Here is a 17,785-nt window from a genome sequence, read left to right as displayed (position 1 = left end):
TGGTCTGGTGTGCATTCCTAGTTTTACTGTTATGATATAATTTTTCATTAAGAGGACATGTAAGATTTAAGAACATACAATACTAAGAAAATTTTCTATCTACTTGGGAATCTGCAATAGCAGAACAGTAATTTTCATCTTAGTGCTGGACATCCCCAGTGGGGTTTCAAGTTCAGTAGCATAAACCCAGGGAAGACATTCATGCAGTTAAACACAATGGTTTTCTTTGCAAAACAAACATTCAATTTACTAGCCCTAAATTCAAAGCAAAATGGTATATAGTTCTATCTTTATCTCTTTTTCTTCTTGAACTGAAGAAGGTCTACATAGCTACAAGAACCAACATAGGTCCTTTTGATAGCTTGCATAAACTCAAAAAACAGGGAGAGAGGGAGAGATTCCGAGATCAGACACTGGGATATTGATTCTGTAACCTACAGTTTCCTGATACTGTTTGTCCTGACAATAGATTTGTATATACCTAATTGAAATCACTATCTATCTAAATCAACATTTTACAAAGCTTTGTCCTCAGCTTTTCCCAACATATCTCATTTGTTTCCTGGAACCTAGCAGAGTGCTTAAAAGCAAAAGTACTGCTACTGTTTACCTTACTACAAGAACAAATCTAAAAATGTGTGAAGTCAGACATACTCTTCATATTTGCCATTAAACACTAGTCTGCAATTGCAATAAATAACTATCAAAATGTTTCTTCTTGTTTCTCCTATGCTGTTAGTTCAGTTTTGAACTTTCCAGTTGAAAATAAATTAACATTAACAGCTACTAGCCTCAGAAGGGGGGAAAAAAGACCAAAAAAAAGGCCAAATATTACTAATTCCAATGCATGAAGTGGTCTCTAAATGTTGCCACTGACACTTCCATAATGCAACTGGCACTTGGATAATGCTGCAAAAACAAGCTAAGACCAAGGCATCACTGGTAAAATCTGTGGGAACAGATTCTGTGGCAGAGCGTTCTGTGTTTGCTCTACAGCAGGTAGGTGTAGCACTTGGGTCTATACAAACTCACATCCACTTGGCCAGTAGTGTTGCTATACACGCATTTTGAAGGGAAGTTTTGCAGTCTAGAGACTGCCCAACTTCCACAAGTGTGTAAAACTGTGTTCAAACCCTTGACTTCCTGTCCCTTGACACATAAAGTGGGCAGAAATAGAGACATCACTTACGATGACATTATGGAAAGCTAATGTGGTCCAGTGGCTGTACTGCTTCAGGCACCTTCTGAAGTGGAGGATACCTCACTAGCAGGTGCTTAGCGGCCATTCCAGCAGCTTGCCCACCTTGCTTCTTTTCCTTATTTCAGTATCAGAGACTCAAATGGAGCCAAGAGCTGAGAAATCAGATAGTGGAAAGCAAAGATGTGTGTTCATAGAGCCTTTTCTGATCAGGACTCTTCACCAACAACTCTTTTACTGAAGTGTGATCTCAACAAGACTTTCTCCCACAGAAGCCAGCATAGAAAGTTACAGTCCCATAGGACTTTTGCAGCTCAAAGAATTCAACCCCCTTGCTCAAACAGGAGTGCTGTCAAATAAGAAAATAGCACAAAGAGAAGCTGAGATATCCCCAGTGGCACTGGAAAGCCTTTTCTACTCTAACCCAACTGTCTAAAGTCAGAAGTGTATTTTGGTGTTAGTTCCATCATCCTCAGATAACTTTTTTTGTTCCCATTGTTTTGTAGTAATACTTAAATTTCCCAAGTTTATCAATTTAAACAATAGCAATTGCCTCTTTACTCTGCAAGTACTTTGATATTTCAGTTGTTTTAAAAAATGAAAACAAATTTCTTATTAAAAATGTCTTAATGATGTCACTCTTAATTTTTAAAGTGTACTTGATGGTAACTTTAATCATAATGTCTTACACAGAAACCTGGGTTTCTGTGAAGTCAGAAATAATTAATTGAGTCACCAAAAAAAGCATAGGCAGTTATTGGACTTGACCCTTTATCTTTCAAAAGACTGCAGTTTAATGGAAAGGCTTTTGAAATATAAAATAATAAAACAAACACATTTGCAAGGGTAGGGGGAAAACACTTTGATTTTAAAGCTGTTTCATTTGTTATTAATTTTCGTTTTTTTCTTAAGAAGGCTTTATTGTTTTATTTTACTAAACATGTAAAAGTGACAGGAAGACTAATACTCTATGGCTTGCTTTATTTTCATTAATGAGGGTTATAAGCATAAAATCATGTTGAATAGGGTAAAAAAGAAACTACTGGCAGGATTTAAATAAAAACATGTACAAAGCACATGGTCAATGTCCAGGACGACAGCCTCTCCTTTTCTAGAGGATCACTATTTTTCCTCCTATGCCAAGATGCAAAGTAAGAGAGTTCAAAAAGGCTAAAAGGTTGTCTCTCTCTTTTCATACACACTAGCAAAAAGTATTTCTCAGTTGCTACCTCAGCAGTGGAAAATGGTTGAGAATATCAATGAGCCACTGCCACTCTACAATATAAAGCACCATCACAGCTAACCACCATATGCTGTAACAAAAGTAGAATAGAAGCTTTGATACGTAAATTATATCCGCAGGATATTTCTAATACAGACATCAGAGGCTTTTAATTCACAAAGCTGCCTGAATTCTATATGCTGATGCATTTCATGTTCAAATTAGTAGTGATGAAATCATCCCATGGTTACTCATGATGCTATGTTAATCTTCCTTTGGAAGTTAAATTTTCAATTAAAGATAAAGAATTTAATTAAAAATTTTATCTTCAGTGTTGTTTTTTTCTTATTTTGCAATGCTGGAATAAACTTATATAAGTTACCATTATAATCTCCATTTAAGTCCCCACAGAAGCTCACAAAGAGCCTGAGGTATTTGAAATTAATATAGCGTGATATCCCAGGTTGACTACTGCAGTATAATACTTTGTTTCTTTTAATACCTGCAGGCTTCCACACACTCCACGTTGCTTCTCCCCTTTCATTAAATACCACACCTATGCTGTAAGCAAGGCAGGCCACACAAATATTTAAATACCACAATGGTATCTCAAGATCACTGAACAGAAATACTGCAGCATTCACCAAAAGTACTAAGTGTGGCCTTTGCAAAGCAGCAGACTGCTTTTGCTGAAAGGAAGTATATCACATCACTGGCTGGACCATCAGTCTACCTTAAAAAAGGCAGGATTCGGAGGTCTTGATTCTCTGCCTAGGTCTGCAAGAGTAACTTTAACATACGCCTCAGTTATTTCACCTCTGAAACAGGGAGTGATACTGACCTGCCTTTCCAAGCCACTACTATTGAAGGAAACGAAAAGCTCCAAGTGGCTTATGCACTACAAAGGGCAAAAGGGAATGCTTGCCCTCTTAAGGGTATTCCTATATACAGACCTTTTCTTTGCCTGATACACTGCAACGTTTTAGATGACTGTGGCCTTGCATCAAAAGCTCTGTCTTCTTCCTCTGTTCCCTCCTTTCCTCCTCCTGCCTCACTAGCCCTACCTGGATGTCAGAGCTCTTACCTCCCTAGTTCTCACTGTGGGACCACACAGAGTAATGCACTTAATACAGTCTCTTAAAGGAATCTCTTTTCCTGAAAAAGAGAAGAGATTTACAGATGCAGAGAAGGCAGCCCCTGAATGCTGTCTCTCACATCTGATTTCATTTCATTGTGCCTGTAACTCTTGGGTTCAGTCCCAATTTTATGTTGTACGACAACATGCGGAGGAAAGGAGGCAGGCAGAGTTCTTTGCTCTCACCCACATGAGGCTCTATACAACACAGTGGTCAACTTCAGATTGCTCTTGGGAAAAGTTCAAATATCTAGCCACACAGCTCTAATTGTCCTATTCCAGAGAAATTTAACAGTAACCAAAAACTGCCAACATTAACACAGCTTTTTGTTCCCAGTTGCCTCTTTCTGCATCTTCTGCTCAAAGACTGACACATCTGGAAGTGGACAAAACACTTAAAGGAAAACACGGGATGCAAATTAACCGTGGTGTTGACCTTGGCTGGCTAACAGCCACCCGCCCAGCTGCTCGCTCACTCCCCCTCTTCAAGGGCTGGGGGAGAAAAGCAGCACCAGCTCATGGGTCAAGATAAAGTCAGGGAGATCACTTAGCAATTACCATCATGGACAAACCAGACTCATCTTGTGGGACAAATAATTTAATTTATTGCAAATTGAAAGAGTGCTGACTAGGGAGAAACAAAGACCTTTTCCCCCCCGTCCACTCCCCCCTTTTTCTCAGGCTCAACTTCACTTCTGACTCCTCTACCTTCCCCACATCCCAAGCGGCATGGTTATGGTCAATCTGTAACAGCTCCTCTCTGCTGTTCCTTCCCCCTCAACACTTTACCCCTGGCTGCAGCGTGGTCCCTCCACAGGCTGCAGGGAAATACCTGCTCCACTGGGGTCTCCCCAGGAGCTGCAGGGCGATCTCTGCCCAGGCACCCAGATCACCTCTTCCTTGCCTCCATCTGCTCGCACTCTGGTGCTCGCAGGGCTGTTTCTCACACTTTTTTCCCCTCACTCCTCGCTGCTGGGCAGTGTTTTACACTTTCTGAAATATGCTTTCCCCAAGGCGCCAGCAGCAGGGCCGAGGGGCCGAGCCGTGCCCTGCAGCCCCCTGTGCCAGCACCTGGGCACAACAAGCCCAGCAGAGTAACCACCTTTAACAGGGTTTCCAAGGTCCAGCAGAGATGCGGCTATTCTCTAAATCGCTACGATTATATATTTCTGTGACTGGTGAGGCTACAACGCCTGCCTGTATTGTACAAGGTGCAAGCTTAGATGGTGCGAACAAGGTGGTTGTTCCTGAGGAGAATCCAAGGCAAGGCAGTTCACATTGCATTGCTCAAACATTTCACTGCACAGCAGCTGTTTGCAGGTTTAAGATCTTTTCGGACAAAAGGGTTAAAATGCTCTCTGTATCACACCTTTCAGGATTTCAGGAATGAATCACACTCGTGTGAACTGCCACATTCAATCTGATCCATCTCACACCTGTGTCTGATCTGTTCCGCTAACAGTTCATGTTAAGAGGGCATGCAAGCAAGCAGCCACATACAGAATGATAGTTCACCTAACAATTCCTTCTGTTGCCTTTCACGGTCTGCTTAGAAACCTTTTGAGCTAGGCTGTTTTGGGAGCACTGCACTTGAAGCACTGACAGGATTATCTTCTGCAACTGCCTGACCTCTTCTGTACTCCCCTCGTGTTTCAGTGCCCACACTACCCTGAGGCAATGATCAGCTCCACAATATCACTAGATGTTGCATGAAAACATCCTTGGTTTTCCCCTCCATGTTTACTCCACTGCCCTTTATTACTTTCTCTTCATAGATATCCCAGTTAGTCTCCATTTCTCACTCTTACTCACGTCTCCTAGGATTCAGCCCACCACTCAGAGAAAGATGGAGACAACTGGACAAAAGCTCACTCCAAAAACCTCCTCATGGTTCCAAGTTGAACCCCTAGCTGATTTTCTTCATCTTGCAGCCTGCAAGATGACGAAAATGTCCCTTCCCAGCCACAACACAAGTCAAATCTCACAGATCAACTCTGCCTCCTTCCTTGGAGCTTCTGCCGTGTTCTGGCACAGCTCTCCTCCCTCTCTTCCACAAGGAATTTGACATTGTGAGCAGGTATGTCCTTCCAACCTGCTTCCACCTGAATCCTTTAAAGGCCCAGATAAACATTTTAGAGCTTTTTTTTGGCTCCCAATGGCCAATAGATATATTCTTGTGACAGTGCAACTAGTTTTTCATGATTGAAGCCCCCACTGACAAAGATCTCTCTTCTTAGTTCCTGAGTTTTGCTTTTCTCCTGTTTTATCTTCTGAATTTTGTTCTCCCCTACAGTACATGGATTATTATGTCACTTATTTTGGTATTTTATCCTCACTCAGTAGATGCTGTATGATCTTCATTTGTTTTCAGCTTTGTTCTAATACCTCATAGTAGTCTGGCTTTCTTTTTCTTTTCCCATCCAACTGTCATGGTTTAAGCCCAGCTGGCAACAAAGCACCACAAGGCCGCTTGCTCACTCCTCCTCCCTGGTGGGATGGGCAGGAGAAAATATAAAGAAAAGTTTGTGGCTTAAGACAAGGACAGGGAGGGATCACTTGCCAATTATGGTCATGGGCAAAAAAAAAAAAAAAAAAGACTCAACTTGGGGAAAAACAAAAACAATTTAATTTACTACAAATCAAATCAAAACAGGATATGAGAAGTAAAACTAAATCTTTAAACACCTTCCTCCTCCACTCCTCCCTTCTTCCTGGGCTCAACTCCACTCCCAGTATACTCTGCCTCTTCCCTCCAAAGTGGTGCAGGGGGATGGGGAATGGGGGTTGGGGTCGGTTCCTCACACGTTGTCTCTGCCGCTCCTTCCTCCTCAGGGGGAGGACTCCTCACTCCTCCCCTGCTCCAGCGTGGGGTCCCTCCTACAGGCTGCAGCTCTTCATGAACTGCTTCCAGCATGGGTCCTTTCCACAGGCTGCAGTCCTTCAGGCACAGACTGCTCCAGCACGGGCTTTCCCATGGAGTCACGGCCATCTTGGGGGGCATCCCCCTGCTCCAGTGTGGGCACCTCCCCAGGCTGCAGGTGGGCATCTGCTCCCCCGCTCCCCTCCATGGGCTGAGGGGGGAACAGCCTGCCGTCTCACCACGGGCTGCAGGGGCATCCCCTCCCCCAGTGGACCTCCTCCCCCTCCTTCACTGACCTTACTGTCTGCAGAGGGGTTTCTCTCACATTCCACTCACCCCTTTTTCGCTGCAGGTTTCCCTTCTCAAATCTGTTATCCCAGAGGCACTATCACCATCGCTGACTGGGCCAGCCTTGGCCAGAGGCAGTTCTGACTTGGAGCTGGGGAAGCTTCTAGCAGCTTCTCACAGGAGCCACCCCTGCGGCCCCTCCCCCTCTACCAAAACCCCACCACACAAACCCAATACACCAACAAATCATCAGGACAAAGCCGGGCTGTTGTCCTTGTTCTCTGGCACAGGAAATCGCCAAGTTTGAAATCCATTTCTCCTCTACCTGTCTGTCTCTTCCTCTATCTTCTGTTGTATTCCTTTGGTCATGCCCCAGGCACTCATCATCATTTGTTGGCTCTGCATACCTAGAGTCTTCTGTACTGTTTCATCTTTTCTCCTTTAATATATTTTTAGAGGCTGGTCAGAATGCCACCCTTACCTCTAACCACACTACTGACCCTCAAAAAACTTTGTTTTGAAAAGTCTATCTCTCAGCTAGCAATTTCTGTTCCTAACTATGCAAGCGTATTTCTTTCTCCACACATGTTAACAGCCTCTTTCTCTCCACAGGCAGCCTGAAGTGCTTACTCAGTATTCATTGTTGTCTACTTCCCCAGCTTTTGGACTTAAAACCTGCCAGTCTCACTGTCACAGAAACTGTCCTGCTTGCAGTCTTCAAAGCTAATTGAAAGAGTCCTCTCAGCGATTACAATTGTATTCTTGGTTCAGTTCAGTTGCATTATGTCCAAGCATTGTAAAAGAAGTGCCAGAAGGGAACTGAGAGGACTGCATACTCAAACTGTAACATCACCACCTCATAAAGCTGATGATTCCAATCAATGAATTAGACTCAATAAGAACATAATTAGAAAAGTCTCAATGTGAGAGTCAACGGTAATCATTCAGCTGTTATAGTTAGGAAAAGCAATGCTTCCAAATCCAGAAATAAGTCCTTTTTGATGCAGTGCCTCAACATCAGGCACAAGACATAAAATTTAATTCCACTATTAAAGATGCAGGATTTGAGCTATTCCCCAGAATACCACCCAGAAAAGGATAAACCCCACAATGAATACATTTTAAGTCACTACCTTCTCAAATGTGAACAACCACTAACAATCATTTCAGCGGCTGAGGACAGAAGTTAGTATAATTAATACAACATTTCCATTGAAGTGGAATGGAGATTTTGGTGAGTATAGAAAAACGAAGGTAGGATCTTCTACTAGACGTAAAGCTGACCATCAAGCCCACAAATACAGCATAACCTTTTTTCCCCTGTAGCTAGTTTTAGTAGCCTACCAAAACTGCTGTTAGACCATTACAGCTAACAGAAAATGGCAAATTGATCTAAGGACTTCAAAAATCTGCAGTGGTATCAGAAAGAATCCACATCACAAAAAATTTCTAACACAATGGCTATTTGAGCTGTTCCTACAGAGGAAACTCTATGTCAGCATTTTCTCCAAATAACATCTTTCCACTAAAATAATGACTCTGATTTCTATGAAATAACTGATTTTTTTCTACTGGTTTTAGCAATTTTATAAATGAAGAATAGATAGGAGGTGACTAAGACAGGAAACCCCTCATTTAATAGGGAGGTTGGCAATGATTAATCATTCAAGAATAAGATGAATTGGCTATGCAACAACACAAAACCCATGTTGTACATAATACCTAACAAAACAGAACCTCAAACTTCTATTTATTGTCAGAGGAAGAAGATGACATATGACTTTCACTTGATTTTAGAATAAGTAAAACAGCTTTTAGGATTTTCTTTTTAGGCATGAATTCAGAGACAAGCAATATTTAGATGTATGCATGTAACAGACAACAGGATGTATTTTTAGCTAAGTTTTTAGCAAAGTTTCAATGCCTGGGTGGTTGGGGTTTTTTGTTGTCGTTTTTGTTGACAGAAATAAAAAATTCACACTGAACACACTGAGCTATGTCTTACTTACTGAGAACTATTGAAACATCTGTTTTACTCCTGAACTCCACAATCCAGCAGCGCTCCAGGATTACCACTTCCGAGGCTTCAGAACTCTGTGAGACATAAAGATGACAAAACATGAGGATCTGGAACCTGACTGGGAAGTCCTTCTGTTTGGCTGTTCACAGCCAACGCAACATGTAGATATAGAGACAACAAAGCATAATAGTCACTAGGCAGATGGATACAGACATTCTTTAATTACAGATCTGTGTCATCCTACTTCAGCTCAATGAGCTGTAATGGGAATAAACTGTTAGAAAAGACCACGCAGGAAACTAAGAAAAAAAAAGGAACTCAGTAGTTAGGGCTTTTTCATATTGCAGGTATTCAAAAGTTTAGGTGCCACCTCATTCTTAAGCAAACCAGGCCAGCCCAGCTCATTACACCTTCCATATTTACTAATAAGGCTGAATCAAATGTCAGATTCTATTCAAGAGTAGGATACTTTCAAGCGAACAAAATAACATGCAATCTTACAGGAGGCATTTCTCTTCAATTTTTATTTAAAAGGGTTTTCTTTATCATCACTTGAAACTTTGAACGTTGTCTCTGGCCATGCAATTCAAATGACATTAAGTGATATGGACATATTGCAGAGTGCAATATGATACAAATTACCACTATCATTTTTTGTGAGCGCTCTGCAGAGAAGATGCAGACTCTTCTTCTAGTTTAGTAAGTGTGACTCATTTTTCAGAAGAGTGAAGCTATCAATCACTCCCTCAGAATTAATCTTTTTTCCCTTAAAACTTCTATTATCCATTTTTTATCCTTAACATCTATCTGGTAACAAATAACCCTTAGAACATGTACCCATACACTTCCTCATTGCAGGTTCCCAACATGAATGTTGCAGAGCTCATTCTCTACTTCAGTGAGATTCTGCACGGATTAATGTAAATTCTTATTTCAACATTCCTTCCTCCAGTACTTCTTTATTCCAAGAGATCCTAAAGTTGAAAACTTCTTCATATTGTAAACCAGTTTTATCAAAAGCCTGAACTTTAGTTCCACATATTTGACACTTAATGAATAACTTCATTAAAATGTTCATATTTATAACACCTGCTTAATATACACAAGTTTTCTTGTCTATCTCTTTCTCTGCATTTATACCATGTTATTTAGTCTGCCAGAATCAGACTCAAAACTTTTTGCCAAGACTTTCATGTTCACTTTTAAATGGATGGCTTGATCCTGCATTTTCTCACAAAAAGACCCTTTACTTACCTGGTAATACCATTGTCTTTCATGAGCACAAAAGTGAAAATTTAATACAGTAAGACTGTAAGACTACAGTAAGACTGAAGAGTAACAAACAGGTAACGTTTCAGAAAGTCTAACAAGGATTTCCTTGAGAAAGTCTATATTTAGTCCCTCCTTCCCACCTTTTACAATTTATCAAATGAATACTCCAAACACAGTTATCAAAGCACAAACCAAAATCCAAAGGTGACAGAAGGTTAAAATAAAACAGAGGAGCAGGGAAAAAGCACATGATGTTATACTGAAATATGCCTGAAGTCAAGAGAGAAGGTTTAATAGACTAAGAAAAAGCAACCAGACTTCTCTAGAAACCACTTGTACATTGACCTCTTTGAAATATTATTCAGTCTGGGCTGGTCTGAAAGGGACATATTGTCCTGTAGACTGAAAAGCAGCTAATTGATGGTTTAAAAAAAGGGAAAGTAGTGAAAAAGCACAGTGAGTTTTGGGAGATATACAAGTGCTACATTGGGAGCTTTTTTTTTATAGAATCCAGCAAGTTGAGCATACATGGTAAGCCAGAGGCGATTCTCAGGTGCTATCGAGTGAGGGTCTCTTTGAGGTTCTATCAGGTAAAGTAAAATAGAAGTTTATATAAGCATCAGCTAAAATCAGCTTGGGAACATAGGCAATAATAGTTCAAAAAACAAACAGCAGACTAATTAGGAAGAGTTCTCCACTGCAATGATGCTGATAACTATTTTGATTCTTTAGATTTTGAAGTAAGATATCAACACCAATATAGTCTCCCAGATAACCCTCACTTGAAAAGTGAACAAGTGCAACCCGATTCCTTCAAGAGCTGGCAATCTTTCAGAAAAGATATGATCAAATGAAGGGGTTTATTTCAGAAGTTAACAAAGGTCTGAGACAATTTAACACTCAGCTCTGAGTACATGAAAGACTCCCACCCAGCCTCTGTCCAAAAAATAGTCAATTCCAACAACTTTTCCTCTTTTCATCCCTACAGAAAACAGTTCCTCTGCTGATATTCATGCCCCACAGATGAAACATGCAAATGTGACAACTCCCTAGATTTAAGATTTCCTCCAAAACATACATCTGCAGTAAGGGGAAGCCTGTCAGTATATAAAGAGAAGCAACACCCTGTTGCATGGCTTTCAGACAAGTCAGGTATTCAGAAAGACCAGGAGTGAAGAATCACAGCTTCCATGTACTTTGCTATAGTTGCCAAGACTTAAAGGCTTGACATTTGGATTTGTATATGAAAGGCATCTGTATAATACAAACAAATTGGCAAGTGGTTAGCAAAAAACCCTATCAAATCATTAACAAGAATTTGTATTGGTAAGGTTTGTCACACAATGCAGTTGACATACAACATAACTACAAACACAAGAGAGGATGGTTCAGAGTATTTCAAGTTTTCTGCATTTTAAAACAGCAGATGCTGCAGCACAAGAGCCTCTTTAGAGACATGTTACTCCACTCCCTACACCAGTGGAAGCTGGAATAAAACAATGCTGCAACCTCAGATGAATCTGAATGCTTTTCCAAGATATACAATCAAGTACAGTGATCAGAGGATACGCATTTACTTTTTCTGTATGCGAGAGGGAACAAGAAGACAAACAAGAAAAAAAGATGAAAGAGCACAAGGCTGCCAGAAAAGAAAATACATGTTGCTGCAAAAAATCTCCCACATCCTTATACAAAACCAAAGACCTTCAGAAGTATTATTATTATTGCAGACTTTTCATCATTTAGATGAGCTATGCTCTGTCTGTCACACAAAAAGCTAACAAGAAATTTATTTATAAATGAAATGACAAAATTGTAATCAAGGGAACCATTATGCGTATCTGATAGAGATCAGCTTTGGTTTTCAGTATCTGAAGAGATCCAAAATTTCTCTCTTACTTTAAGGGCATAATATGAGCTTATTTTGACTAGCTTTTATTTTCCTTTTCTGGGTTTGATTTTAATAAAAGGGTAACTTCTAATGATTTGGTCTTCATTCATGGCAAATAGGATCAAAATCAGATCTGTAGTAATGTGTTACAATCCAACCTATTGGTTTTTTTCTTCCTACCATTGGTTACTTTGGATAATTGTTATAAAAAACCTTACTGGATCAATCCAAATGGCAAACAGCAACTAGGCCTTGAGCTATTACATCTTAAAATATTGATGAAGTCTACAAGCACCCCATCACCTCCCAGATCAGGAAATTGTTTCAAAACACTGATTTGAGGAGGAAATTAAATAATTCATAAATGTAACTTAAATATACTAGTAAAACTGCTAACATAGAAGAGTGACCAAGACCTAGAATTAGCAGAAACCCTTTCAATTAACTTTGCCAAATGATTGGCCAAGCTTTGCTATCAGCATGCTGTTATAAATCCAAAGTACTACTGTACTACTAAATCCACTACTGTCCATTGTAACTGTCATGAGTTTCAACTCAGAGTAGTGACAACATCCCTGTTCCTGTGGAGTCCACGCCTAAAACTGAAATAAGCGGTAGTCATACCAAAACACATGAGCAGGTGTCTGCGAACTGCGTATTCATACCTACGTAACTGTACACAGCTCCTTTAAACGTAAAGGAAGCTTAATGATATTAAACCAGCAACTGTCGCTCAAGTACCTAGCTCCAGATTCACGAGCAATCTGAAGTATACATTGCATAGAGAAGTTCTCTGATAGAGTAAAATATAACATTTTTGCAGTTAGAAAGCATAAAGACTGAAAACACATGCTACAGCAGTGAGGGAAGCACACAGTATTTGAAATTAAATTGGTACGTTTTTTCAGTTGTTCTATCTATCTGCAGTGAATTTGTAACTTGCATTGTAACTGGAATTTGTAACTACGTTATTCCAGACTCCAGCCTGCTGTTTTTCTTCGGACTGGGGGGGGGGGGTAGGTTTCAAAAAATGGAAGCACTGAGAAACTTTTAAAACTGTCAGACAGAGTGGCATGTTTGAGCTATTTTTGCATTCCTGTAGATCTGACTTGATGTACCATTGTAGGGAGGAGGAAATGTGTCATTATGAAAGGGTTTTACAATAGGAGATTTGTTGCTGTAGGCGGGGGGGGGGGGGGGGGGGGGGGGCAGGGGGGGATAAATCTACTGTTAGCTTTATCAAGTCAAGAACCAAACTGGCAGTTAAAATTAGAAGTGACATTCCAAGCAATTCCTCTGTGTTAAAACAGTAAGTATAAAAGTAAAGCTATAGTATTTTAGAAAAAGCAAACACTACAGAAAGTAAAACTTCTTCTAATAAGACATTATAAAAAGCCTCCACAGCCAACTATGTATTTCACAGTTTATTTTTTTAAAAGCTTATTTTTGCAAACTTGAAATAATTAAACCAAAAGCCTTATAGAGTAGGAATGATATATACACCAATCTACTTGTCATGCTTTTCAAATCAGTTATTTTCTGCCTGCATTTATAAGTAATCCTATGATAAAAACAAGTTAAAGACAGAAATTTTACAGAAAAGTAACAAAACATAACTAAAATGGAGAAAATTATAGTCACACAGAAGTAATACAAAAGACTATGCTAGGGAACAAAAAAATGAAAGTACCTTTAAAATGCAAATGATGAGAGTTGGTTTCAGTTCTTGCTTGCTATTAAAGAAAATACTTGCAATAGAGGAGTTTGCCTGATGGGACTGGTAAAAGCAGGCGAAGTTTATCAAATTATTTTGAACTCATATCTTCTCTCCCCCAAACTGCAAAGTCATCACTGTCCATCACTTACCGGAAGACGTACCTAGTGCCTTCACTGGAAGCCTTAGAAGAAAAGCTGGTGACTGAGGAAACCTGAAAGACCAGGTATTTGGGCACATACAAGGCTGCTTTCAGTAATATAGAATCATAGAATTGTTCAGCTTGGAAAAGACCTTTAAGATCATCGAGTCCAACCATCAACCATGTCCACACTAAACCATGTCCTGAAGTGCCTTGTCTACGCTCTTTTTTAATACCTCCAGGCATGGGCTAAGTACCTAACTTACAAGAATGAAAAACAAAGCAAAGCACCTACTCCTCATTAGGGACTCTTCCCTAGTTCCACCATGTAGCTACATCCTGACTGCGTAAACCTGGCTCAGAAAATCTGGGTGTCCTCATTCTCCTCCCGGAGGGTGGCTTTCCAGGAGGAGAGCTAGAAGACAGTGAATAGGTGTGATGATATGGCCACTATCTCTTGGCATGCCTACAGCGTGACCAAAGGTGTGCAACACATACGCAACATATAATCGTATTAACGATAGCCTAGCGTTAACCTAACTTGCTCTGACACCAATAGCAACAAAGTTCTAATGGCATCAAAATTGGCACAAGCTGTACAACTCACCCATGATCCTGATTTTTTACAACTTCACCGGTACTGGCAAATGAGCTAGTCAGATTGATACTAGCTCAAAAATGTATGCATGTGCTCAGGTCGTGCTTTTGACTATGCTATAAACATTACCACCTACGTTTGCTATTTCAGTGTTAGCACAGATAAGGTTCATCACTCTGCAGTTAAAGCACAGCTTTTTTATATATATGCACAAGAAAAAAGCAGCACCATTTGTCAGGGTAATTTCATTCACAAATAGAAAAGCTAGTAGTCTTAAATTTATTTCAAGGTATTTCTACAGCAATATGTCCATTACTAAATAGAGCAAAATACACTGTTCTAATTTTGAGGTATTAACAAGTGACTGCATGACATACGCAAGCGTATAATTTGCAGAATTAAAAACGCCCCTTTACATGTTGGCAAGCAGTATTCACCTATCTGAAATCTCCTTTAATATTATATATTCTTCTGCCATATTAATATTCCCACTCTGTGTCTATTAAGTAATGCAAAGCCTGTGACCAAAGCTGTGTGATAAAGAAAAATATGCTTCCTGGGCCTCTGATGAGGTGCTTCAATTATTCCAGACAGGCTGTAACCTGGTAGTTCATCGCAACCACCTTTACAAACTGTCAGCTCACTGAAGTATACTCAAATCATCTTTTTCAAAAAATGCCTTACCCACTGCGATTAATCCATCATGCAACGCTACCAGATACCAACTTCAAGCTGACAATATAATACTGCTAATCTGCATTTACTCTGGAAAATGTTGACTTACGTCACTGAACAAGTCCTGCAGAACAGACGAGTACTTTTAATAGACTATTACCCTTAATAAATGTGAATACCTAACCAATAGTAATTTTCTTTTCAGTTTCAAAAAACATTAGTAGTAATAATAATAATGTACAAATACACATTCTCTTAATTCACACCCCACATTCACTCAGTTTATTATGTGCGAGTATAATTAAAAAAGAAAATTAAACACTTTCTACATTCTACACACAGCTTGAAACAATCTCAAATTATCCTTCCTACCTAAAAAGTTAATTATATACAGTTCAGATATGAATTAGTTACGTTTTTCAAAGTTATATTTTGGTGCAAGACTCCAGTGCTGTATCACAACACATACCTCAGATAATACACTTTAAAAAAAAATTCTCCCACTTTGTAATACATTTTTTGGATGTCATTTAAAAAAATGTGTTCTTAAGCTCTGGCTCAGTTCCCAATATATTGCCTTTTTACTTCAAAACTAGCTTAAAATAAGAATTAAATGTTAACTGTATTTTAAAATTAGGTACGACAGTTTAATTACAGCTTTTACCAGTTTCAGCAGTACCAGGGAAGTAAGGAAGGCAGAATACAAAAACATTATTGCTACAAGTATTACGTGTTTGTAAAATGCATTATCTTTGGATATTTAAAGGTGGACAATGAAGGATGTTTCCTACGACTGGTAAGAATTCTGCCAATTTTTACCATTTTATTGCAAGTCCCACAACATCTGGCATAACTTTCAGTAACTCTCAGTTCCTGGAACCACAATACCACAAGCTTTCCAAAGATCTTTTTGTTGCTTTTTAAAAGATGTGCATGATTTTTAAGCCAAACTCCTAACTTTTCAGTGTCATAACTTCTTAAATCTTGAGGTAGCAATACCACCCTTGTGAAAGAGATACAATCAAAATTTCCTTGCTGAAGTTAATTTGTCACAAGAGCTTACATCTCTCCCATTAAAAAAAACAAAGGTTCAGATGAAACAACTATATAAAATTATCCCCTTCCTTCAGGAAGCCCAAGGAGTGAGAACGATGGGAAGACCACCAGCCTCTCCTTGGGGACAAATTCTCTGCCAAGTTCATTATGTCTCACTGATGCAGGGAGGTATACATACCTCTGCAGGGTAGAATCTAGCTTGCAGAAAGAGTCAGAAGAATGCGATTTTATTTTCTGCTAGAGGAAGACAAAGAGATTTCACTGATGAGTTCAAGAAAACATTTTACTGGTTTTGGTACAGTTGACCAACAACAAACGATGAGTTTCTCTTGGTACTTCAGATGCATAAAATAAGTTTATTGGTAGCCACCATATTATGATTTCCTTTTAAGTAACAATTTCCAGTTGTGAGTACACCATTAAAAGAATAAATAAATGGATGTACTCATTGCACTCCCTACATGAGAACAGAAGTCCTACCTGAACTGTTAACAAGTGGGTTTTGGTCATTTCTATTCGGTACCAATTTCAGCCCAAACAATATTGTGCTGGTGAGACCCAGTTAAAAGGAACATCATATTTAGCGCTAGGACAGTTCTGGCTATTTGTCTTTAACATGCGAGAAAGTGCAAAAATAGAAGCATTTCAAGCATCAATAGCCAGGCCCAAATTGATCTCAGTGGAAAGGGGACGCACATAGAGATCTGTTATTCCTCTGGCAAACTCTGCTGAGCAAGATCGTACCAGCTCCGATTGGCAAAGGATTGAAGAACCAGGGTATGATGACAACCATTGCACTCCATAGCTATGATATTCCCCTCAGTATTGAAAAGAACAAACGTGACAGAGGACTCCTAGAATGAGGGCACCAGGGAACCATTGGAATTGGACCAATAGGCAATACAAAGTCCTGCTTACGACAGTGGGGAGCAGGGTGGGGAAGACCACTGTCATGAATATAAGTATATTTCAGTATGCAAGCAAGAAGGAAGTGGACAAAACCCCAGGAGCTGGCTGGGTAGACAACTGGGAACAATGGTTCCCTGACACAGGGTCTGAATGTGGGCTGTACAGCCCTGGCAATAAAGAAGGTGAGAAACAAACACGTTTTCTGGGTTGCACTGAGTCCCACACTATTAAACCCATGCTGAAATTAATTTAGCTACAAGACTGTCTAAAAATGACTCCTAGCAAGCTGCAATGGTTGGTGTTGGCAATCCACAAAATATGACAGGCATGGAAGAGTGATACAGAGAGTTCATGAGTAAGGAAAAGAGGGAAAGGAGTACATGCTGGGTATAATACTTTTAGCCCACAGTCATAACAATTTCCTTGACTCCCCTAGCAGTTCCAGCTAAATTAGGATAACATAAGGTCTTCATGTTTCTGAAGCCACTTACTGAAAAGCTAGAGGATGCTGGCCACTAAACTGTATCAGGGAGGGGAGAGTTACACCATGTGCCTGACCAATGCACCCCAACATGAAGAAATTCAGAAATTGTGGGGCACTGCCTTTACCCATGCTAGTTTGTTTTCCTCACGGATTTGAAATCTTTTTGCAGTTCAGATGTTTAATTCTGATTTAATTCCAAAACAGGTTACCTATTTGTCAGAAAGTGTTTAAACAAGACATTATCCAAACTGATAGACAAAATGAAGAAAAAGGAAATGGAGAAGGAGAAATATATACTTTTATCTGGTAACTTACACCCCC

General features: G+C 39.7%; 1 protein-coding gene across 1 annotated transcript in view; it reads right to left on the bottom strand.

The window, feature by feature from the left end:
- The window catches only part of INPP4B (inositol polyphosphate-4-phosphatase type II B), a 381,542-nt gene that overhangs the window by 252,884 nt on the left and 110,873 nt on the right, over positions 1-17,785 (bottom strand). The window contains exon 5 of the mRNA XM_075035790.1: positions 8,713-8,797. Within this exon, the coding sequence (XP_074891891.1) occupies positions 8,713-8,797 (85 nt within the window). The remainder of the gene's footprint in view (positions 1-8,712; positions 8,798-17,785) is intronic.

This window comes from Buteo buteo, chromosome 1 (assembly GCF_964188355.1).
Source record: "Buteo buteo chromosome 1, bButBut1.hap1.1, whole genome shotgun sequence".
NCBI lineage: Eukaryota > Metazoa > Chordata > Aves > Accipitriformes > Accipitridae > Buteo > Buteo buteo.
This window is presented reverse-complemented; position numbering and strand designations above follow the sequence as displayed.